Source organism: Eptatretus burgeri, chromosome 3, assembly GCF_056783735.1.
Source record: "Eptatretus burgeri isolate ZD-2024b chromosome 3, Ebu_testis_v1, whole genome shotgun sequence".
Classification (NCBI taxonomy): domain Eukaryota; kingdom Metazoa; phylum Chordata; class Myxini; order Myxiniformes; family Myxinidae; genus Eptatretus; species Eptatretus burgeri.
The window spans coordinates 120,045,812-120,067,624 of NC_140963.1; the positions used below are offsets into that span (position 1 = coordinate 120,045,812).

The window sequence follows — 21,813 nt, forward strand, 5'->3', positions numbered from 1 at the left end:
TTGCTGAGCTTCTATCAAGTGATTTGGCAAAAGCAGAACTTAACTTGGGTCCTTCTTTGCCTGTAGATGGGACTATCACAGTCTTTCTCGACTCTGAAGGGATCTGCTTTGTAGATGAACGTGATGAAGGGCCGGTGATGCTACCTGCTCTCAGCATTGGTTTTGGTGCTGTCCCTGCTGTCTTCTTCGCAGCAGATACTGCAGTGGTAGTGGTGAATGCTGCTCCACTAGTGCTTGATCCTGCAGTGCCAGTACTGGCAGTAGATACAGTGCCGTCCTTCTTGCTCGTTGTTAGAGTCTTGGCTACAGTTGGTTGCATTTTTCTTCGTACTTCTTCTTTGAAGAAGAAAAGGCGAAGTGGCTCCCACTGTTCAATCAGCCTGTCTAGGCACTGACCAAGGGACAGCCACCTTGTTGCGACATGCTTCAGAATCTTGTGTGTCGGGGCATCACAGAGTTCTTGCAGTGCTTTCACTCCTTTGACGCGTTTACTACTTTTGTCCAAGTAGTAGTAAATATCGATGAGAAAGTCATCTAATTCAATGGGTAAGGCCTGAGCCGCCTTCTTGGCCGTATTGTGCATCATATGGCAAGGGCATCCCATGATGTAGCACTCTGGATTTTGTTTGTGGATATAAGCAGCGACTCCTTTGTGCTTGCCCACCATGACAGAGGCATTATCAGCACAAAAGGAAACACAATTTCCCCACGGAATTTTCCTGTCACTGAACTCATGATCAAGCAGTTTGAAAATGTTTTCTCCAGTGGAATCTTGTTTGCACGCAGGCAAACTTAGCAAACCTTTCACAATCCCAGCACTGTTGTCATAGTACGAAATCAGGACAGGATATAGCTGGGCCTCACCACTGTCATTGCTACCATCTGTAGCTAGGCTAAATGGAGCTCGTCTAGCAATATCGGCAATAGATGAAGCAGTAACATTTGACAACTCACCAATTATTGCTGAAGTTTTTGTTCTTGCACATCCATACTTTGAAGCAACTTTTGAATCTGGAAACATCTTTTGAAATAGAGGTCCAGCATGATCTGAGACTGATATGGGCAAGTTATGTTCCACAATAAATCCACTAAAGAGAAGTTCCGCTCGGGTAACATCCTCTTCCTCGCTTGTCCCTTGTTTGGTGAAATAATTCAGAAGTGTACCAGTACTCGTGCTCGAAGATCTCTCCTTTGCAATGTCTGTGTGCCGTTTGCTTCCAACGTGCTTCCGAATATCATCGCGACCTCCGTGCTCAACTGAAATATCAACGCTGCATACTGTACAATACGCATGATGAATTCCTCTTTCAGACTTTCGAATACACGGGTATTGGAGACTGTATTCGGTCTTGTACTTCTGAGACCATTTCTTGGTCTTCGTAAGTTTCTTTTCTGCCATTTCGTAATCAACATCGAGGGCTTGAAGCATCGGTAACTTCGAAGTCAATACAATATCTGATATTGTATGTGCAATACAATATCGAAGTCAATACAATTTCCTGACAATATCTGCTGCTCTTCCTTCGCTCCAATTGGTTCTTCTGACCACGTCCTTGTTAAAGTGGACATCTCTCTGGCTGTTATCAGAGAACCACCTCACCGCCGTCGAGTCTGGCATTTCACTCAAGCCGACTGGCAGGGTCTCCGAGCAGCCATCAAACTTACAGACTGGTCTCCTATCACTACTTTCTCAAACATCAACTCATCCTGGGAATTCTTTCAAAGAAACTTGCTCTCCCTCATGCACAGATTTATCCCCTCTCGTGTTCAGTTGTCTTACCCTTCCTCCCGCCCTTGGTTTACTGAAGCTTGTGGCGAGGCAGTTGTCCTGAAACAACTTGCCTTTGCCTCATGGAAAGCAAACCCAACTGAGGGCAATCTCAGTTCTTTCCACAAAGCTCGGAACAAGTGTGTAGCTACCCTCAGGAGAGCCAGAAAACAACATCTTTCTCATCTCAAGTCTGAACTCTCAAACCTCTCTCCCTCCTCAAAATCCTGGTGGCGTTTAATCAAATCTGTTTCTGGTGTATGTTCCCCCTCCATCCCCTCCCTTACCTCAAATGGCCGCACTGCTGATTCCACACGTGATAAAGCTGAATGTCTAAACTCGGTGTTTGCAGCTAAATCTTGTGTCCCAAACCCATCACTATCTCTACCCACTTTACCCAGTCGCACCCAACTGTCCCTGGACTCTGTATCCTTTTCTCCTGACAAGGTGGAGAGCTTGCTTTCAAACCTCGAGTCAGATTCTGCAACCGGTCCAGACGGCATCAGCCCACGTGTCCTCAAAGCCTGCTCTTCTGCTCTTGCTCACCCTCTCTCTGTTCTATTCACCCTCTCATTTTCCCAAGGTCATCTGCCATCTGCTTGGAAATCTGCTAACATCACTGCCCTGCATAAAAAGGTGCAAAAACAGATCCCTGTAACTATAGACCAATCAGCCTTCTCCCAATCATCAGCAAGGTTATGGAATCCATCATCGCTTCAGACATGAAATCCTTCCTCTTCTCCAATGGCTTGATTTCCAATCATCAATTTGGTTTCAGACCAGGTCACTCTACCCTAGATATGCTGCTACTGCTCTCCCATCAATGGATGGAGGTCCTCAATGCCAGACAGGAAATCCGAGCCGTATCCCTGGACATATCACGTGCTTTTGACACAGTCTGGCACCCTGCCCTACTCACCAAACTCTCTTCCCATGGTATTCAAGGCCATCTCCACTCATGGCTCGCAGACTTCCTCTCATGTCGCAGTCAACGTGTGGCCCTAAATGGAGTTCTTTCATCCCCTCTTCCTGTGCAGGCTGGAGTTCCTCAAGGTAGCGTTCTGGGCCCTGTTCTTTTTCTGGTTTTCATCAATGATCTCTCGGACTCTCTGGAAAATCCTCTATTTCTCTTTGCCGATGACTCCACCCTCTGCCGTACCATCTGTCATCCCTCAGACCGGCAAGCAGCAGCTTCTTCGCTCACTGCAGATCTGGATAAAATCACAAACTGGTCCAACACGTGGAACATGTCTTTCAATCCAGACAAATCTCACACTCTCACTATGTCTCTTCGAAAGGACCGTTTACAAAAACCCTCCATCCACTTTCTCAACAATGCTCTGGAAGAAGTCTTTTCTTTCAAGCTTCTGGGTCTCACTATCTGCCATGACCTTTCCTGGGAAAGTCACATTTCAACCTTGCCTCAAAAGCCAGTCGCCGACTGGGAATCCTCCGTCGTGCAAAGTCCTTCCTCGGCCCTCTTGAGCTCCTGACCACTTACAAAGCTTTTGTCCGTAGCCTGATGGAGTACTGCTCTCCCCTCTGGGCTGGTGCTCCTGCCTCCCACCTTTCTCGACTTCACGCTGTCGAAACCAGGGCTTTTAAGATCATTGGCATCTCCCGCAATGAAGCTGAGTCTTTGGGCCTCTCACTCAATCACCGCAGGTTGGTCGGTGGTCTTTCTGTCTTCTACCGACTCCTCTCCAGCCTTGCCCCCCCTGCTCTCTCTGCGATTTGTCCCCACCACATTTCCACAGGGCGCTCAAGGTCCGCCAACAACCCCCTTCTGGTAAAACTACCAAAATCACGAATCACTGCTCATCTTCACTTTCATTCCTCTTTTTTCCCGCCTTTGGAATAAACTTCCTCACTCTATTCTTTCCCATTCTTCCCTCCAGGCTTTCAAAACAGCTGTTCTCCACCACCTGTTATCTTCCCCCATCCAAATCCTCGATCTTTTCTACCCCCGATAATCCACCCAAGCCCACTTCCTTCAATTCTCCTGCTTTCCTTCCTGAAAGTCCCTTTAATGTCCATCTTCCCCACGCCATGTTCCCCGTCCCATCCCCATCCCTCTCCCTTCCACATTTCACCTGTGTCTGTTCCCCAATGTTTTGTCCCTTCCACTCCCGCCCCTCTTGTCTCATGCCTCCTTGCTGTGAGTTGTGTGTTAGCTCTCATACGAGCCTCGACCAAGGTATACAAAAAAAAAAAAAAAAAAAAAAAAAAAAAAGTCGATGTTCCACAGCTGCAGCGCGACTCGGAGAACTCTCGCGGCTGTTAAACACCGCACGGTGGTCGCGACCGCCGGGCTGGTACGGGGCCCAGCTGCATGCAGTGAGCGTATCGCATGCATATACACTGTGCATACATACCGCATGCACTGTATTGCACACATACCGCATGCACTGTATTGCACACATACCGCATGCACTGTATTGCACTCATACCGCATGCACTAAATCTCAGTGCATGATCGCATAAGCGAGATCCAGACCCAATGTTTCGCTGCTCCTCATTTGAATTTGCAATTTTTTACGTACAATTTGGAAGCAGCGAACGTTATGGAGTTACCACATGCTATACGTAGCAGACGATGCTTTTCATTCAATTCTCATATTAGTACATTCTGATTAGTGAACAGTGCAAAAATATCAAAATTTCGGGAGGATAAGGATAGTGATCGTAAGGGCGGGAGTTTGGGTGAATTTTCGGAAGCCTCCCGATGAAATCGGGAGGGTTGGCATTGCTGCATTACATGTTAATGTCATTTTGGCATAAGATTTTATTTATTTTTTTTTTACGGAATTTTTTTTTTCAAATTTCGATGGATGATAGCAACCCCTAAAATATTTTTTTTTCGGGTTCATTTTTTTTAATTTGAATTTGAAATTTCTGAAAAAAATAAAATAAAGGACAGCCCCAGCCGGCACCATGGCCAAATTCCTGCTCTAACTTCAGTGGACCATCAAGGCCTGGCCAGCCGGTTCGTGAAAGACTCGGGCCAATCTTCCCAAGGACAAACCCCCACAAGAACGTGGGAACAATTATGGCAGCTAAAGAAGCTAGGTACGAGTACAGTCTCCACAGCAAGATGCTCAATCAAACCTCCAATCGATTTCATTTGATTAGTCAATAATCGTATCAATTGCAATCAAGAAGGATATGGAACAGTATATAAACCGTTGTCCCCAAAAGTTAAACTGTACATACACACTTCGACGAATGTAATCTGCTTTACATTGCAAACCAAAATGGTTTAAAAGTTAATTGGTTCACGAGCACCAGCCAGAGTGACCACTATATTCGTTATGTTGGGTAGTCGATCGAGTCGGGAAAATGTTTTTTCGAAAAAAAAAAATTTTGGGTAGTCGATAGTCGAAAAAAATTTTTTTTTTGATCTACCCTTATTATCAGTATTTCCGTCGATATGTTTGTTGGGGAGTCGATGTAGTCGAAAAAAAATTTATAAAATTTTTTTGAAATTTGTTCTACCCTTATTATCAGTATTTCTGTCGATATGTTGGGTCGTCGATCAAGTCGAGAAAAAAAAAATCTCAATTTTTTTTTTGAGATTTTTTTTTTCTTTCTACCCTTATTATCAGTATTTCGGTCGATATGTTTGTCTGTCTGTCTGTCCCTCTGTTCTGTCCAGCGCTCCGTTAATAGTGTTACGGCTGTGGAAATTCGCAAACCACCATTCAGGTCCCGTAGGTGAGATAACTCTAAGTACATGTGTAGTTAGCCCCAAACCCGTTGTTTAGAGGGAATTTATGCGATTCATTCGGGCTGTGACGCTTTGAGTTAGGCGTTTTTCTGTTCTATCTTTATTTTGAACCAACCACGTCTCAACCGCCACCCTCACAACAACCACCACCATCTTCCCCACTACCCCCGCTGACGAACGCCATCCTCCAATTTTCACACCTACGACGGTTTCCGCGTTGGAAACCGTCGAGAACGCAAGGAGGGAAAGAAGGCACAACGATGGCGCGTGGATTTTTCCCGTCTGACTTCCCCGCGCTTTGGAGTGGCAAAAGAGCGATGCAGGTCAAAGGTGAGAAAAGTTGGGGGCCTCTTTTTGGGGGAATAATGCTCTGGCTCCAAGCCAAAAAACTGACTCCCTCGGCCCCCGGACGGAGCGAGGTGGAAGGAAAGCGTGAGGGCACGCCCCCTTCGAGAAGCTTCTCCAAGAAGCTTGAAGGGAGGCGGGGCCGAACACGGGGGCAGAGTGAAGGGCGGAGCCCCGGGCTATTAAAGTCGGACACGGGCGGAGCGCTGTTGGGTTGGTGCTCTGGCTCTCTTCGTCCTCTTCCTGTCTTCCGGCTCGCTCGTCCTCTCTTCGTGGTGGCTGCTGGCCTGGTCTTTTGTGGGGCGGTCCCGAGACCCCGCTGGCGGGATGGAGCGTCTTCCATTCCCCACACCGCGACCTCGAGCAACAACGTTTCCCCCCCCCCCCCTTTCTATCCGCGCTTGGATAGCGCCGGAAACTTTGTCCGTGGCGTCAAGCGGCCAACACGTACGGTGCGAGGCACGCCGGAGAGGACTCGCCTACCACGCCAGGGCACGGAGTCGCGGCCAGGCTCGACCACGTCGACGGACATGGGAGAGCGACTCGACGGCCCAAAGGGAAGTCACCATTTCTTTTCGGGGTTTCTTTTTGTATGGATCTTGTGGCGCCGTGTCTTGTAAAGTAGAACTGTGTAAGTGTTACCATGTGTACGCGTATTTGGTTGTTTCATTTGTTTACCTGATATAGGTGCATTCTGACTGTTTGGCTGTATATGTGTGCTTTCCGTGTGTCGTGTAATAAATGTGCATTGTGTGAACTGTTTTCCCGTTTCGCTTCGTCTTTTCTTTATTGACTCTCCATCCTACTTCACGTAAAGGGTTTGTCGTGGGCTTAATACGCCCGATAATAAATCGGAACCGTCGAGGCCGACGATAACACCGCTCGGTTATCCCGATAGCACGGAACGGACCGCTTAAGCGGTTCGTGTCCGGAGTCTGCCTGCGGCGAGGTACGATCACCCGGTCGACCATCCGCGCCGGTACTTAGGTAGATCGAATTTGGCGAGCAACCCTATCCTGCGCGGGTGGGCAATTGGCATGGTTGTGGTGGGGTTAAACCCCCACCCGTGACTGGCTCCCGGCGTTGTTCCGAGAGGGTCACGACAGAATTGTCCGTTCCGGTGGGCGAGGCGGCCGCCATTCGAGTCGAGCGGCCGATCGCACGCCGGCGGGCGCAAATTCGCGACAATACAATGGCGATTTTGATGAAACTTGGTTGGTAGGTTCATACCATGACCTAGTTGTGTGCAAATGAGAACCGTTGCTATGGACATGACCGTTGCCTAGCAACGGGACTTTGAAATTTTTGAAAAATCAGAAAAAAATTATTTTTTCGAAAATCAAAAAAAAATCGGGCCACGAGCGAGTGTGGGCAGTACATTCAGCCATATTGTCAAAAATTTCCAGCCGGATCCTATGAAAACTGTCGGAGAAGATAGACTTTGAATGAACCCTGGTCGAAAACAATAAAAAAAACGAAGTTCGTTATATCTCAGAGACTATGAATCAGATATACATGAAACTGGTATGGTAGGTTCATGGCATGTCCTTGTTATGTGTGAGAAAGAACCGTTGCTATGGACCCCTCCGTTGCCTAGCAACAGCCGACGACCCATGTCCGCCTACCGGCTTGTTTGTCTGTGTCCTTCTGTTCGGTCCAGTGCTCCGTTAATACAATGGCGATTTTGATGAAACTTGGTTGGTAGGTTCATACCATGACCTAGTTGTGTGCAAATGAGAACCGTTGCTATGGACATGACCGTTGCCTAGCAACGGGACTTTGAAATTTTTGAAAAATCAGAAAAAAATTATTTTTTCGAAAATCAAAAAAAATCGGGCCACGAGCGAGTGTGGGCAGTACATTCAGCCATATTGTCAAAAATTTCCAGCCGGATCCTATGAAAACTGTCGGAGAAGATAGACTTTGAATGAACCCTGGTCGAAAACAATAAAAAAAACGAAGTTCGTTATATCTCAGAGACTATGAATCAGATATACATGAAACTGGTATGGTAGGTTCATGGCATGTCCTTGTTATGTGTGAGAAAGAACCGTTGCTATGGACCCCTCCGTTGCCTAGCAACAGCCGACGACCCATGTCCGCCTACCGGCTTGTTTGTCTGTGTCCTTCTGTTCGGTCCAGTGCTCCGTTAATACAATGGCGATTTCGATGAAACTTGGTTGGTAGGTTCATACCATGACCTAGTTGTGTGCAAATGAGAACCGTTGCTATAGACACCACCGTTGCCTAGTAACGGGACTTTGAAATTTTTGAAAAATTATAAAAAATTAATTTTTCGAAAATCAAAAATCGGGCCACGAGCGACTGTGGGCAGTACATTCAGACATATTGTCAAAAATTTCCAGCCGGATCCTATGAAAACTGTCGGAGAAGATAGACTTTAAATGAACCCTGGTCGAAAACAATAAAAAAACGAAGTTCGTTATATCTCAGAGACTATGAGTCAGATATACCAGTGGGGCAACTTAGCATAACAATTGTGCATTTTGTGAGGAAAGCACCAAATTTGGCACACTAGTAGCCTATCATATTATGAACGGATTTGGATATTGGGCCATCTCAAATTCAGCCGCTGATGGCTGTGGCAGTCATTTTCCACTGCCATCAAAAATTTTGAGATGGCCCAATATCCAAATCTGTTCATAATATGTTAGGCTACTAGTGTGCCAAATTTGGTGCTTTCCTCACAAAATGCACAATTGTTATGCTATATTTAGCTAAGTTGCCCCACTATACATGAAACTGGTATGGTAGGTTCATGGTATGTCCTAGTTATGTGTGAGAAAGAACCATTGCTATGGACCCCTCCGTTGCCTAGCAACGGCCGAAAAACCTCTAAATGTGGGGGTATTTTAACGAAAAAACAATCTGCAGCATTAACCCTTGAAGCTAGAATCATGAAATTTCTTGTGCTTAATCCTCAGGTCATTCCCCATTGAACGGGCCTATCGCGTCAGGTTCTATTGGGTAGTCGACTACCCATGTCCGCCTACTGGCCTGTCTGTGTGTGTCTGTCTGTCCAGAGCATAACTCCGTGGACTTTGATCCGATCTTGATGAAACTTGGTTATGTGTTTGATATCAATGTCTAGTTGTGTTTTCCTGGATGAGGGCGTGGCGACGCCCACTGTGGGCGGAGCCACGCCAAAAAAAGTAGCCTTTTTAGGGGGTAGTCGGATTAAAAATCTATCTTCTCCTCGAGAATTGACTGAATGGAATGGGTTCTTCGGTATTTGAATAGCAAAATGAATTATCTAAAACTTGTCGTCGTCCGATTTTTCATTTTCGTCCCAAGGTCAAAAACTTAGAAAATTTCGAATTTTGACATAAAATCATACGACTGCCCAAACTTTGAGAGCTTGGATGACAATATTTTTTATGAATAATCTGGAGGTCATTCCCCACCTAAAGTCTTGAAACCATTTTGCTCTATCTTGAACACCTTGCCCATGACGCCCCCTTCAAGTTTGTTTTTACGCTGATTTCATCAAAGTATGGATAATCCGAGGAGTGTGAAATGCCATATAGCCTATATGACGTTATATTGTTCCTAGAATGTTCCAGAGGAAGTTTTGCACTAAAGGTCATAATCTTTGACCTTTGACCTTTAAAGTTCACAAAGGTCAAATTTTCAAAGTTGTGGGAATCGAACCGGGTTTTCGACCTTCTTCGACGAACTAACTCCAATAAGCTATAGTACGTATCCTGTTTCCTTCTTTTAATGTCCACAACATTGTTTTGTGAACTTTAAAGGTTATGCAAAGGTCAAATTTTGAAAGTTGTTGAACGAAACCGGGTTTTCAACATTTTGCAGCCAATAACCTATCACCTGTACCACATCATGTTGATCATTTTTATAACTTGGTCAAACATTATCACATTGTCTCATCCTTGACTTCTGAAACAATCTACATCGTCAAATACCGCTCGTGAACCATCGTCATCTTCAGACTTGTTTTATTATTATATTTTTTTCTCAGACGAGTTAGAAGAAAAAAAAAAAAACGCAAGTTCCTCTCACAATATGATTCCCGCGAAGATTTCACGTTTGATTAAAGAAAAAGAAAAAGGAGGCGATGAATAAGAATCAAAAACAGCAACAGACGAGGAAGAGTTAAAGTACGAAATATTACCGCGAATACGTCATCAACGGCGTCTCCCCCACACTCATCGTGTCAGCGGCTCTCATGGGGAAGGAAAGCGTCAGCAGTAACCGCTCTGCAGCCGCTTTCAGGTCGCGCAGGACGTTCTCCTCCGATCTGAGGGGGAACATGTCGGTATGAGAACGCACCGTCCCGTTACTCGACGGCTGAAGGGAGCACGTCCGTGAAGATGAGAGCCAAAGGAGGCTTACCCGCTTGTTTCCATGTTTAAAAACAAATCCCGCGTAAATGGCTTCCGGGTTCCTGTAGTTAAATGTTTAAAATGTAGAATAAATACTAACACGGTATTAATCGAACGGGGTTTTGTAATTTGTTTTGCCAACCTCACAAATCATTCACTGAAGTAATAATTAATGCGCGTGGAGAGCGAAAAGGTAAAAAGGTAGGTGCATTAGCCAAGCTAATAACTTAGTATGGGTACACCCTAAAACTCACCACGGTTGCCAACTGTAATGTACTTGATCGACAGGGACGAAGGCTCGAAAGTGGGAACAACAGGTTTAATTCGGACACGGGCACAACACAGCACAGCACAACACGGCAGCAGAACATGGGCAGGTCACATGACTCTCCTTAACCACGCGAAAAGTAGGCAAGGACACAACATTCAGGACCACGGTGCACCCATGTTTGTATGCATTATCATAAACGAGTGCGTGGCCGTACGGGCAAAAAAAAAAAAAAAAAAAAGAATTGTGACGTCAAAGCACCGTGTCCTGTCATTGGTTTGGTAAATAAATGGCCATAACTTGGGAACCACTTGTCCGATTAATATCAAACCATGACATGGCACACACTCAGGTCCCCAGCAATATACCTGGCAAGTTTCAATTAGATCGGACCAGTGGTTGTCGAGAAACAGCGGTCGCAGACACACACACACACACACACACACACACACACACACACACACACACACACACACACACACACACACACACACACACACACACACACACACACACACACACACACACACACACATTGCTGGAATTATAGATAGATTGCTGATACGTCTCATCTCCCCCCCCCCCTTTTAAAATTTTATTCTGTTTGATTTTATCTACAAATCAAGACGCTCAGGAGGCTTACAGACACGGGCTGATCTAAGGGCTCGTGGAGGTCTGTCCTTTCTTGCAAGTGAAAATCTTGAATGAGGAAACACCTCAGGTTCAAACGCAGGTGGTCTTAATACAGGAGTAGGTGACAAAGGCACTTGAACCGGTTCAATGTTTGGCTCCCCATGACGTAACCTGAGTTGGTCAACATGTTCACACATACATCTACCATCACACAACTTCACAAGAAACATCATTTCACCAATGTTATCGATAACGATGCCGGATAACCACTTGGTTCCACATCCGGAGTTCAACACGTAGACAGGATCGTTGATCTCGAAGTTGCGGAATACAGACGTTTGGTCGTGATTACGTTTCTGTTGATACTTGTTATTCTCGACCTGGATCGTTATGTCCGGGTGCACTAATGATAACCGTGTTGTTAATTCACGACCCATCAGAAGCTTGGCAGGTGAGCGCCCGGTGGTTTGATGTGGTCTGGTGCGGTAGTTGAGCAACACACGAGCTAGACGAGATTGATTGGAGCCTTCCTTGACCATCCTTGATGATCTGAACAGCACGTTCGGCCTGACCATTACTGGCAGGTTTGTAGGGGGGCAGATGTGTAGTGCTTAATGCCATCCATTTTACAATAGTTCTGAAACTCTGAACTCGTAAACGATGTTCCATTATCTGATACAATAGAGTTTGGAATACCATGTTATGTGAACATGGTACGGAGAGCTTCAATTGTTACAGCAGAGGATGAGGATGGCACCACGAGAGCTTCAATCCATTTGGAGTGGCCATCAACTACGATAAGGAAAAGCTTCCCTTGAAATAGACCAGCATGGTCGGTGTAGTCTGGACCACGGTTTTCATGGCCACGACCACATAGCCAATGGAGACTGTGGCGGTGTCTTGGCATGGGCTTGACAAGTGTAACAATGGCGTGCACTGGACTCAATGTCACTGTCCAAACCAGGCCACCAAACATGGGCTTAGGCAAGAGCCTTCATGGTGACTATGGTGACATCATGTATCAGTAATTAATGATGATGCATGCATACATGGGTGCACCGGGATGTGATTAGGAGTCATGTGACCCACCCATGTTCTGATGCTGTGGGCTCATTCCATGTCATTTCAGCCGGGGGTTGCGGTAACCCCCTCAGATTTTTCTGAAAAAATTCTCAAAGCTACCTTAATATATATGAGGAAGGTTTGCCAAGTTATAGCTCAAAATTCCAAGTAGTGTCTGAGATATGGCCCTACAAACACCCTAGGGGTGTTTCAATTCTGGCAGTCATGAGTTGCAGATTTGTATCTGAAGCATTTTTGGAGGGCTATAAATTCCAGAGTTTTACAGAGTTCTGAAAATTCACACAAATGGTGTCTATTAGTGAGGCTTTCAGAATCTGACATAAAAAGTGTTCTACTTCAAATACTTTTTAAGATAAGTACTCTCAAATGTAGTGATTTGTAACATGCAGTCAAAAAAATTTGAGTTTTCAAATTGCTGCCAACAGTCAGTTTATTCATCATGAAGAATTTTGTTGCCTGATTTACATAATCTAGTGACTGGATCATTTACACAAGAAAACTGAAACCTTTTGGAGCAAAATCTTGGGTGCTCCAGACCCAACGATACTGAAATTTACCCCGGTTTTACTCCAAATGTTCACCATGTTGACAGTTACACAGCTCTTTTAAATTTTTGTCACTTAAAGACACATATATAGGCAAACTGTGGGAGAAAATTCAAGAGTTCGATGAAAGATGTAGAAGTTCGATGAAAGATCAGAACCCTAACAGCTTGGTGTGCTTTTGAAGTGGAAGCCATGCCAAACATTCATAAGTTGGCACCCACAATGATAAAATTGTTGTGTTTTTTGGTCAAAACAAGTATGTGGTTTCTTTAATTTGGCTCACTTTTTTTTAAGGATATTTTAGTTTAAGGTCATCACCAATCTCAACTACAAATTAAGACACATAATGTGATCATAATAATGACCATTATAAATATTCAGTTGCTTATCTCATTGTTTATATACTTGGTGGACATTGTATGAAAGTCTTCATCCATTTGTAAATGTAGGTACAATTTCTGATTCAAGTTTTTTTTTTTCATAATTTAATATCAAATTGTTTGGACAAATGTACTTGAATCCATTGTACAAAGTGAACAGTGATTAGTTTTATAATTGCCAGGATATAATAAAATGTAACAATGAGCATTGGCAGTTACTACAGGGCTGTGTATTAGGTTAAAGCCTAAATAAGATAGAGTTGTGCTTCATACCTAACTTTGGAAATGATTTTGGTACACTTCTTTAAGCTCTACTAAACTGATTTACATATTGTTAGATTCCACTTAAGTCATACTTCCTTACAATATCTTTATTTTTTTCTATATGTTTGTTAGTAAAAAATTTATTTTAAAAAAGTAGCTTTTGGGACTGCAGAATCATTAGAAATTGATGCGTTTAAAAAAAAAAAAAATCGTTTAAAAATAGAAGGGATTGAGAACAACTCTTGAATTTTCTCCCACAGTTTGCCTATGTATGTGTCTTTAAGTGACAAAAATTTAAAAGAGCTGTGTAACTGTCAACATGGTGAACACTTGGGGTAAAACCGGGGTAAATTTCAGTATCGTTGGGTCTGGAGCACCCAAGATTTTGCTCCAAAAGTTTCAGTTTTCTTGTGTAAATGATCAAGTCACTAGATTATGTAAATCAGGCAACAAAATTCTTCATGATGAATAAACTGATTGTTGGCAGCAATTTGAAAACTCAAATTTTTTTGACTGCATGTTACAAATCACTACATTTGAGAGTACTTATCTTAAAAAGTATTTGAAGTAGAACACTTTTTATGTCAGATTCTGAAAGCCTCACTAATAGACACCATTTGTGTGAATTTTCAGAACTGTTTGTAAAACTCTGGAATTTAGAGCCCTCCAAAAATGCTTCAGATACAAATCTGCAACTCGTGACTACCAGAATTGAAACACCCCTAGGGTGTTTGCAGGGCCATATCTCGGACATTACTTGGAATTTTGAGCGAAAACTTGGCAAACCTTCCTCATATATGTTAAGGTAGCTTTGAGAATATTTTCAGGAAAATCTGAGGGGGTCACCGCAGAATTTCATTTTTTTGGCTGATTTGACACGGAATGACCCTGTGCTGTGCTGTGTTGTGCCGTCTGGATTAAACCTTCTGTTCCCACTTCAGAGCCTTCATCCCTGTCTATTAAGTACATTACAGTGGCGACGAGGATGTCTTCATGCATCGACATATTGCAAGAATACTCACTGGAGGATGATTGGGAACACTATACCGATCGTCTAAAGCAGTACTTCGTGGCAAACAAAATGGACATTGATGAGGACCTGAAAGGTGACGAGCTGTATTACTGACCATATGCAGCGCCCCGACGTACAGCCTCATCAAAGATCTTCTTGCCCCAGCCAAACTTTCTGACAAGTCGTATGAAGAGCTCGTCAATCTCGTGAAAAGACATCATCACCCTCAACCAGGTAAGATCGTCTCGAGATATAAATTTTATACCCACCATCATCAAGATGGTCAATCAGCATCCGAGTTCATGGCTGATTTAAACCGACTCGCCGAACATTGTGAGCTTACAGATAAACTCAGAGATGTCACGTGATTTCTTCAGAATAGAAATCAATGACGACTCAATTATGCGGAAACTTCTTCCTGAATCCGACTCCAATTTGGCTAAAGTCATGGAAAGAGCCACTGCGTGTATGCAAACTGCCGAGAGCCTGCGTGTGATCTCTAACAAGTCAAAAGTTATCCAGCAAGACCCATCGGTTAACAAGGTAACCTTTGGCTACAAGCAAAAGTGTTTTAGCAAGCCACCAAATTCACCTCCACCTCCTGACATTTCTGAATCTACCTGCAAGGTTGGGGTAACTTGTTGGCATTGTGATGGTAATCCTCAAGCTTTCCAATGCAAGTACAGGAATTATACCTGTAACAACTGTGGTAAGTGGGGACACTTGAAGTGTCGTTGTTCTCTATTCAAGTCGAAGAACTTGTCTCCTGCTTATCACATTGGGGTGAACCCTGATGCAGCAGGCGATAGGTCACAGAGTACAGTCTGCAGCCGAGAGTCAAGTGAGGAACTTCGTGAGGTTTTCTCTGTTGGAAAAAAGAGCTCCGATGTTCCAATTATTGTTGATGTAACAATCGATAAGATCCCGATCAGGATGGAAGTTGATACCGGAGCTTCCAGATCAATTATGAGCGAGAGCAAGTTCACATCCATCTACCCTCCGAGAAAGGCTCCTGCACTTCGGCCTGTATCTACTGACTTGAGAACATACAACAAGGAGGTGGTTCCCGTAGTTGGCTCAGCTTATGTAACTGTAGGATTATGGAAACAGCACTCATGTCCTATCACGACTGATAGTGCATGGAGAAGGACCAACCCTCTTCGGCCGAGATTGGTAACGAATAATCAGACTTAATTGGAGTGACGTAAACAGTCTCCAACTCTGATGCTGGATACGGGCACAGCAAAACACAGGATCAGAACATGGGTAGGTCACGTGACTCCGCTTAACCATGCCCTGGTGTACACATGTATGCATGCATTATCATAAATGACTGATACATCTCACCAACAACTCCAAATTACAAATCAGCCAACACATATAACTCAATACATTAATAATAAGAGAACCTTTGAACAATTTCCACTTATTATCTTAAATGTCGCTTTGCATCATTATCTTAAGAAAGTGGCCAGTGGGCACTGCGTGCACTGAAAGCCATAATCCCAGTATTGCATGCTAAATCAAAGTTCTTTCAATGCAATTCGAAGAACAGAGAGCTAGAGGAACACGAAATGGTTTATGAAAGCTCCAGCATGCTTGTCTTTGAGCTTTCTTTCACTTGGATAGATCTCCCACTAACCCACTCAAACTGCCTTTCTTGATGCTACGCCTATGCCATCAGAGGTCAGTGCATGCATGGAGCAGACCCTCTCAGGCTTCTGCAACATATCGTTACGTCCACGTGGTAATAATCAATACCAGCGGAGTACCTGTGGGTGGATATAGTTTGTGCATTACTTGCTGTGAAAGTATAGTCTGAATATTGGAAGAAGATCACTCTTTTTATGTCTGTGTGGTGTGTGTTTAAAGGGGTCTCGTGGGTCTAAATGTCAGAAGGGTCTTAAAGGTTCTAAAGGGTATGTTCCAATAGTAGTTAGGGTCTTGAGGGGTCTAAAAGGGGGAAAAAAAGAAAAAATGTCTCAGAGGGTCTAACTAAGGGTCTCAATGGGTATAAAGCTCTAAGGGTCTAGGGAGTCTTAAGTGGTCAAAGGATCAAGGGGTGTTAAAAGGTCTAAAGTGTAATATCTTCCAATAGGCATTAAGGGTATAAAGGGGTAGAAAGGTCTAAAAGGTCAACGGAGTCTTAAGGTGGAGAAGAGGTCGAAAAGATCTTGAGGGATGAATGGGTGCAAACGGTGTGAAATGTCTAAGGTGTCTGAAGGGGCTAAATAGTCTAAAAGGTCTTAAAATTTCTGCAGGTCTGAGGTGTCTAAAGGGTGTAAATGTTGAAAGGGTCTCAGAGGTCGAAGGTCTCCAAAGGGTTCAAGTGGTCTGTCAGGGTATTAAAGGTTCTAAAGATCTAAATGGTATGTTCAAATAGTAGTTAGGGTCGAAAGGGCCCAAGGGGTTTGAAGGAAAAAATGTCTTCCAGGGTCTAAAGGGGTGTAAAGGGTCAAGGGGTCTGAAAAGGTCAAAAGGGTAATATTGTTATGGACTGGGTATCGGCGACGAGCACGACCGCTAGATGGAGCTGCAGAGTCGACTCTTCCGAGTACCCGGAATTTAGATCGTACCTTTCGGAAAACTCTGACAAGTACGGGTCCCTTTCCGGACAGTGAATCGTCAATAATTCCACCACGTGGTACAGGGTTATTTGCCAATCTTCAAAATACCTAGAGCTCCACGTGGCGAGTTTACCGAGTATTCACACCCTCGATGGTGCTCGTACGGAATGAGTCGCTAGCGTGCTCGAACCGTGTGCGACCCGAGCGGATGATCACCGAGATCCGTCAGTCCAAATGTCCCCTTACGGCGGCAACAATGGCCTTGTTAATTCTCCAACATGCATCACGCTAAGCCAATGGAAGCAAACACAGCAATGAACTGATACATTTAACACATGGCTTTATTTATAATGGGGCAGGAGGGGAGGGGGGGCACGCAAGAAGCAGAGTTATCCGAATATAGAGATACAAGGCAATTTATGTACAAGCAAAAAGCACATACCATTCTTACTTACTAGACTGGTGCCACACACACACACACACACACACACACACACACACACACACACACACACACACACACACACACACACACACACACACACCCAAAAGAAACGGTGGCCACAGCCTTTATTGAGGCCTCCGGCTCGGAGGGAAAGGCGAGCTGAAGACCAGAGCCTGCCTCGGACCTGTCCACCTCGTGTGGTTTGGGCGAGCCGACTCGAACCAGGCACCAGCGAGAGGCAAGCAGAATCCAGACACCGGCGAACTGCGATTAGCCTCCTGAGCTCCGCTCGGCACTCGTCCTGGCAACCAAACCTCTCCTCTATATCTTAAACTGTCAATAAGGCAGGAGGTGCCACTTCTCTGCCACTTCCCGCAGTCTTTGAGTTGAACGCCAAAGCGAGGGCTGATAACTCCACACTTGCTCCACCGGCCCGTCAGAATGACCACAACCTCGCCGGCTCGATGGTCATCAACTATCTCACAAACTCTCTAGTTCAATGACTAAGACATGGCATGCAACCCTTGCAGTTCTTGTGGGGAATCGTGGCTCTCAAGCTCAAGCTCTCCTTCCCAGGATCTCTCTGGTTCTTCGATCGCGCCGCACCCTTATTCACCCTGTCTCGGGGGGGGGGGGGATGCCTCCGCCCTCCCCGCTCTCCCTCACTGGACGATTTTGGCGCGCAGAATCGCTCGTCCCCCTGTCATTGGCTAAAAAGAGCGGCAATTCTGACGATTGGCCCGAGGGCGTGGTGATGTCACGCAGACTGCCTTTCTCCCCGTCGCGGGATCTGATTGGCTGAGCGGCGGCCACCCCACCCGTAGCACGCTGATTGGTCGAGGGCCACCGCGAGGTTCCTCCTTGAACTCCGACCACGTACGTGCCGACACGCCCACAGCCAATGGCGTTGTTGTGAGGAAGCGAGGTGAAGGCGTGTTGTTGTAGTTGAGGATATAAGAATAAAAGAAAACCCTGACTATCAAAATAACGCACAGCGCATGTACATTTATTCACCCATTAGACACGGGACGGGGACCCTAACTAAAAACACATACTTACCAATATAACTGTTCTATAGGACCTGTATGTTGAGTGCTCATGGCTTCCAGATTTGCAACAATATGTTCTAATAGTCGTTAGGGGTCGAAAGGCATATACAGGTCTTCAGAGTCTTAAGGTGTATAATGGGTCGAAAGGGTCCAACTCTAAAGGGTCTTGAGGGTCGAGTGGGTGCAAGGGGTATAAAGTGTCGAAGTGGTCTGAAGGGGCGAAATGGTCGAAAGGGTCATAAAATATCCACAGGTCTAAGGTGTCTAAAGAGTGTAAAGGTCTAAAGGGTCTCAGAGGTCAAAGGTGTCCAAAGGGTTCAAGGGGTCTATAAGGGTATTAAAGGTCTAAATGGTATTTTCCAATAGTAGTTAGGGTCTAAAGGGGTCTGTGGGGTTTAAAGGGTAAAAATGTATTTAAGGGTCTAAAGGGGTATCAAGGTCTAAAGGGTCTTTGGAGTCTTAAGGTATCTAAGGGGTCAAAAGGGTCTTAGGGATCTAATGGGGTCTAAGCAGTTCAAAGGGTGTAAAGGTCTTAAGGGGTTTAAATGGGTCTCAAGGTGTCTAAAGGGTCTGCAGGTCGAAAGGGTCTTAAGGGTGTAAAGGTCAAAGGGTCTATACAGGTATAAAGTGTCCATTGGGTCTTAGGGGGTCATAAGAGGTCTGAAGGATCTATAACGTCTAAAGGGTATATTCCAATAGTAGTTAAGGTCCAAGCAGTCTAAAAGGTCAGGTAGATTTAAATGTAGGTCATGTAGGTAGGTCAGGTAGCGATGGGATCTCAAGGGTTCTGAAGATCGAGAGGAGTCAAAGGTATCTAAAGGATGTAAATTATTAATGGTGTCGAAAGGGTCTAAAATCTGTGAGGGGTCTTAAAAGGTCTAACTCTCAGGAGTCTTAAGTGTCTAAAGGGGTCTAGCAGTCAAAAGGGTCAATAGGTTTCAAAGGTACGTTCTAATAGATGGAATCACAGTTGTTGTTTCGTATGCAGCCTCTGGTTGTTGGTTGCATCATTTTTCTTGAAGCACACCTGTGCCGCTAATGCAGTGCCCCTGTTACCAGTAAGCTGGTACTCATCTTAGTGGGGCAGATAACAGAAATGTTTGAGAGGAATCGTGTAAATGATGATACAAGCATCAAATTTGGCACATTTGTTCTCCAGGGGATTCTAATCAAATCTGCCTGATTGGCCATTTGAAAATCCAAGATGGCGGCCATTTTTGGATTTTTCTTGATTGGATGATAGAAAGGACATTCACCTTCATTCTGTAGCCCCTCCATGAATGAATGGAACTGCTCTTTGCCCGGCTGGTGATGTGTAGCTACCATCTCGGCTAGAGTTGGGTCTGCAATGTTCTTCATGTCTAGTACCAGTAGGTCGGCTGATTCTTCTTGGAATGGGTTGCCCATCTCCTGCATTACTGCAGAGAGTGCTTTCACCTTTTCAAAGAAAGATTTCTGGGCACTCAGTGTCTGCTCATGGATTCTGCTGTTCTTGGTTGCATCTTTCATACCAGACTTGGCCTCGTATCCAGCTACTAGACGACTCACTTCGGGTCCAGCGACCATCCACCTACGAAGTGCTGCCGGGTCTTTTGTCAACCCAATTGCTCCTCCGTCACCTTTGATGACTGCATTATTTTGCTTGTGGGCTTGGTCGATTGCCAGGGCAGAGAATTCTCTTCTAGACTTGTGGATAACGAAGTTCCCTTTGTGAAACTCCCTGGCCACATCTGGATGTTGTTGCTCAAGCGACATATCTCAGAGGTGAACTGGGATCCATCGTGCATAGTTGACATTGTTATTCACAAAGAAGTAAGGTGCCAGTTCTGAAAGTGCTTCACGGTAAGGTTGAAGTCTCCTTCTCTGAATGAGCGGATCAGGGTGAATATGGTGAGTTCCATGTCCAGCACCAGACTCCAGAACTGGAACTGTGGACTCTCTTGCCTCCGTTGTTCACACCAATCTTCAAAGGTTAGATCTGATCTGTTAGACTCTTCAGAGCGGTAGTCATGGTATGCTTCCTTCATCAGTTTGTACAAGCTGCATGCAGTGACCTGTTGTGCTTGGCTTGTCCTGGTGACACTGGATGCAGACAGGAAAGACTCTGCTGTACCAGATGAGGCCACCTCTGCTTCCACAATGGAACTGGTCCAGCCACTGTCCTGTAGTAGTTAGTGTTCCTATCAATCTCAGTGCAGCCATTTCTATATAAAATCCACCAAACATGATAACGAACTTGTCCTCTCCATATTCGGGCCACTGCCATTGTATTTGTTTTGCCAGAGCATACAACGGTTCATCAGCAGCAATGACAGGTGTCTGCCCTGGGTTCAGGAAAGCCACTGTATCACAGACCTTCTCCATGACATGCTTGATCGTTGCAACAGAGTGAGCCTGGTCTCGCAACAGAGGCATCAGTGCTGAAATGCTCACTTCAAATGGATGGCTCCTTTTCTGTGTTGCATGGTGGGCTGACCATGTGATGCAGACTGCACCAGCCACATCCTCAATGAGGAACACTTCCTCCAACCAAGAATATTTTTCTTTCAAGTGTGACCAGATTGACTCGGGTGCTGGTAAGGACTGGCTTGCTACTGGAGGAGGATTGGGATTTTTCGTAATGTATGCTGGTCGAACATTGGTGAATGCTTCTGGAAGCTCTGGAACTTTCTTCACCTTCATTTCTGACTCCAGTTTGAGCAGCTCACATTCATCGCCAGCATTTTCAGTGCTTGGATGTTGGAAAATGGACACACTTGTACCAGGGTGTGGCCGATGCCGTGCACTAGCAACTTCTTGGAGCCATAGATGAGAGTTGGGCCAGTGATGAGGACCAGTGCCAGTAGTCCATCCAAGGGATGTGGCTGACTGCTGAAACAAAGGTCCTACCTCAAACACTACACTCCTACACCCCATGCATAAGTAGCTACTACTACATACATGTTAAGTCATGCAAACGTATGAAAATCATAAACAAATGTGCAAAATCAGAAAAAGTGTGTCAGGGGGCTTTAAAAACGGGAAAATCCACTCCAGCAGGCTTGAAAACATAGGAATCCACACTTAGATCATGCAAATCGGACAACTACAAATACTTCTAAGCAAAAAGTCAACTTCGGGAGGCTAACTTGGCGGCCATCTCGGATTTTCAAATGGCCAATCGGGCAGATTTGATCAGAAAGCCCTGCAGAACAGAAATGCCAAATTTGATGCTTGTATCATAATTCGCACGATTTTTCTACTATATACTACACTATCTTGCCGACCTCGGAAGGGTGACAAGCTGAGTCAACCCACCTGGTGTTATTTAAACTGCACAACAGGGCCTCAAACTCAAGACCCAAAGATCTTAAGTCACCCACC

General features: G+C 45.0%; 1 protein-coding gene across 3 annotated transcripts in view; it reads right to left on the bottom strand.

The window, feature by feature from the left end:
- The window catches only part of LOC147030847 (uncharacterized), a 31,135-nt gene extending 20,553 nt beyond the window's left edge, over nt 1-10,582 (bottom strand). Inside the window, exons 1-2 of one of the 3 annotated variants that reach the window (XM_085875367.1) lie at nt 10,459-10,582; nt 9,994-10,119 (exon numbers count right to left, since the gene is read on the bottom strand). In XM_085875367.1, the coding sequence (XP_085731493.1) occupies nt 9,994-10,049 (56 nt within the window). In that variant the 5' untranslated portion in view covers nt 10,050-10,119; nt 10,459-10,582. Of the gene's footprint in view, nt 1-9,993; nt 10,371-10,458 lie in introns of those variants that run through there. The other 2 variants (XM_085875365.1, XM_085875366.1) reach the window with 2 other exon arrangements.
- Between the last annotated feature and the right edge of the window lie 11,231 nt (nt 10,583-21,813).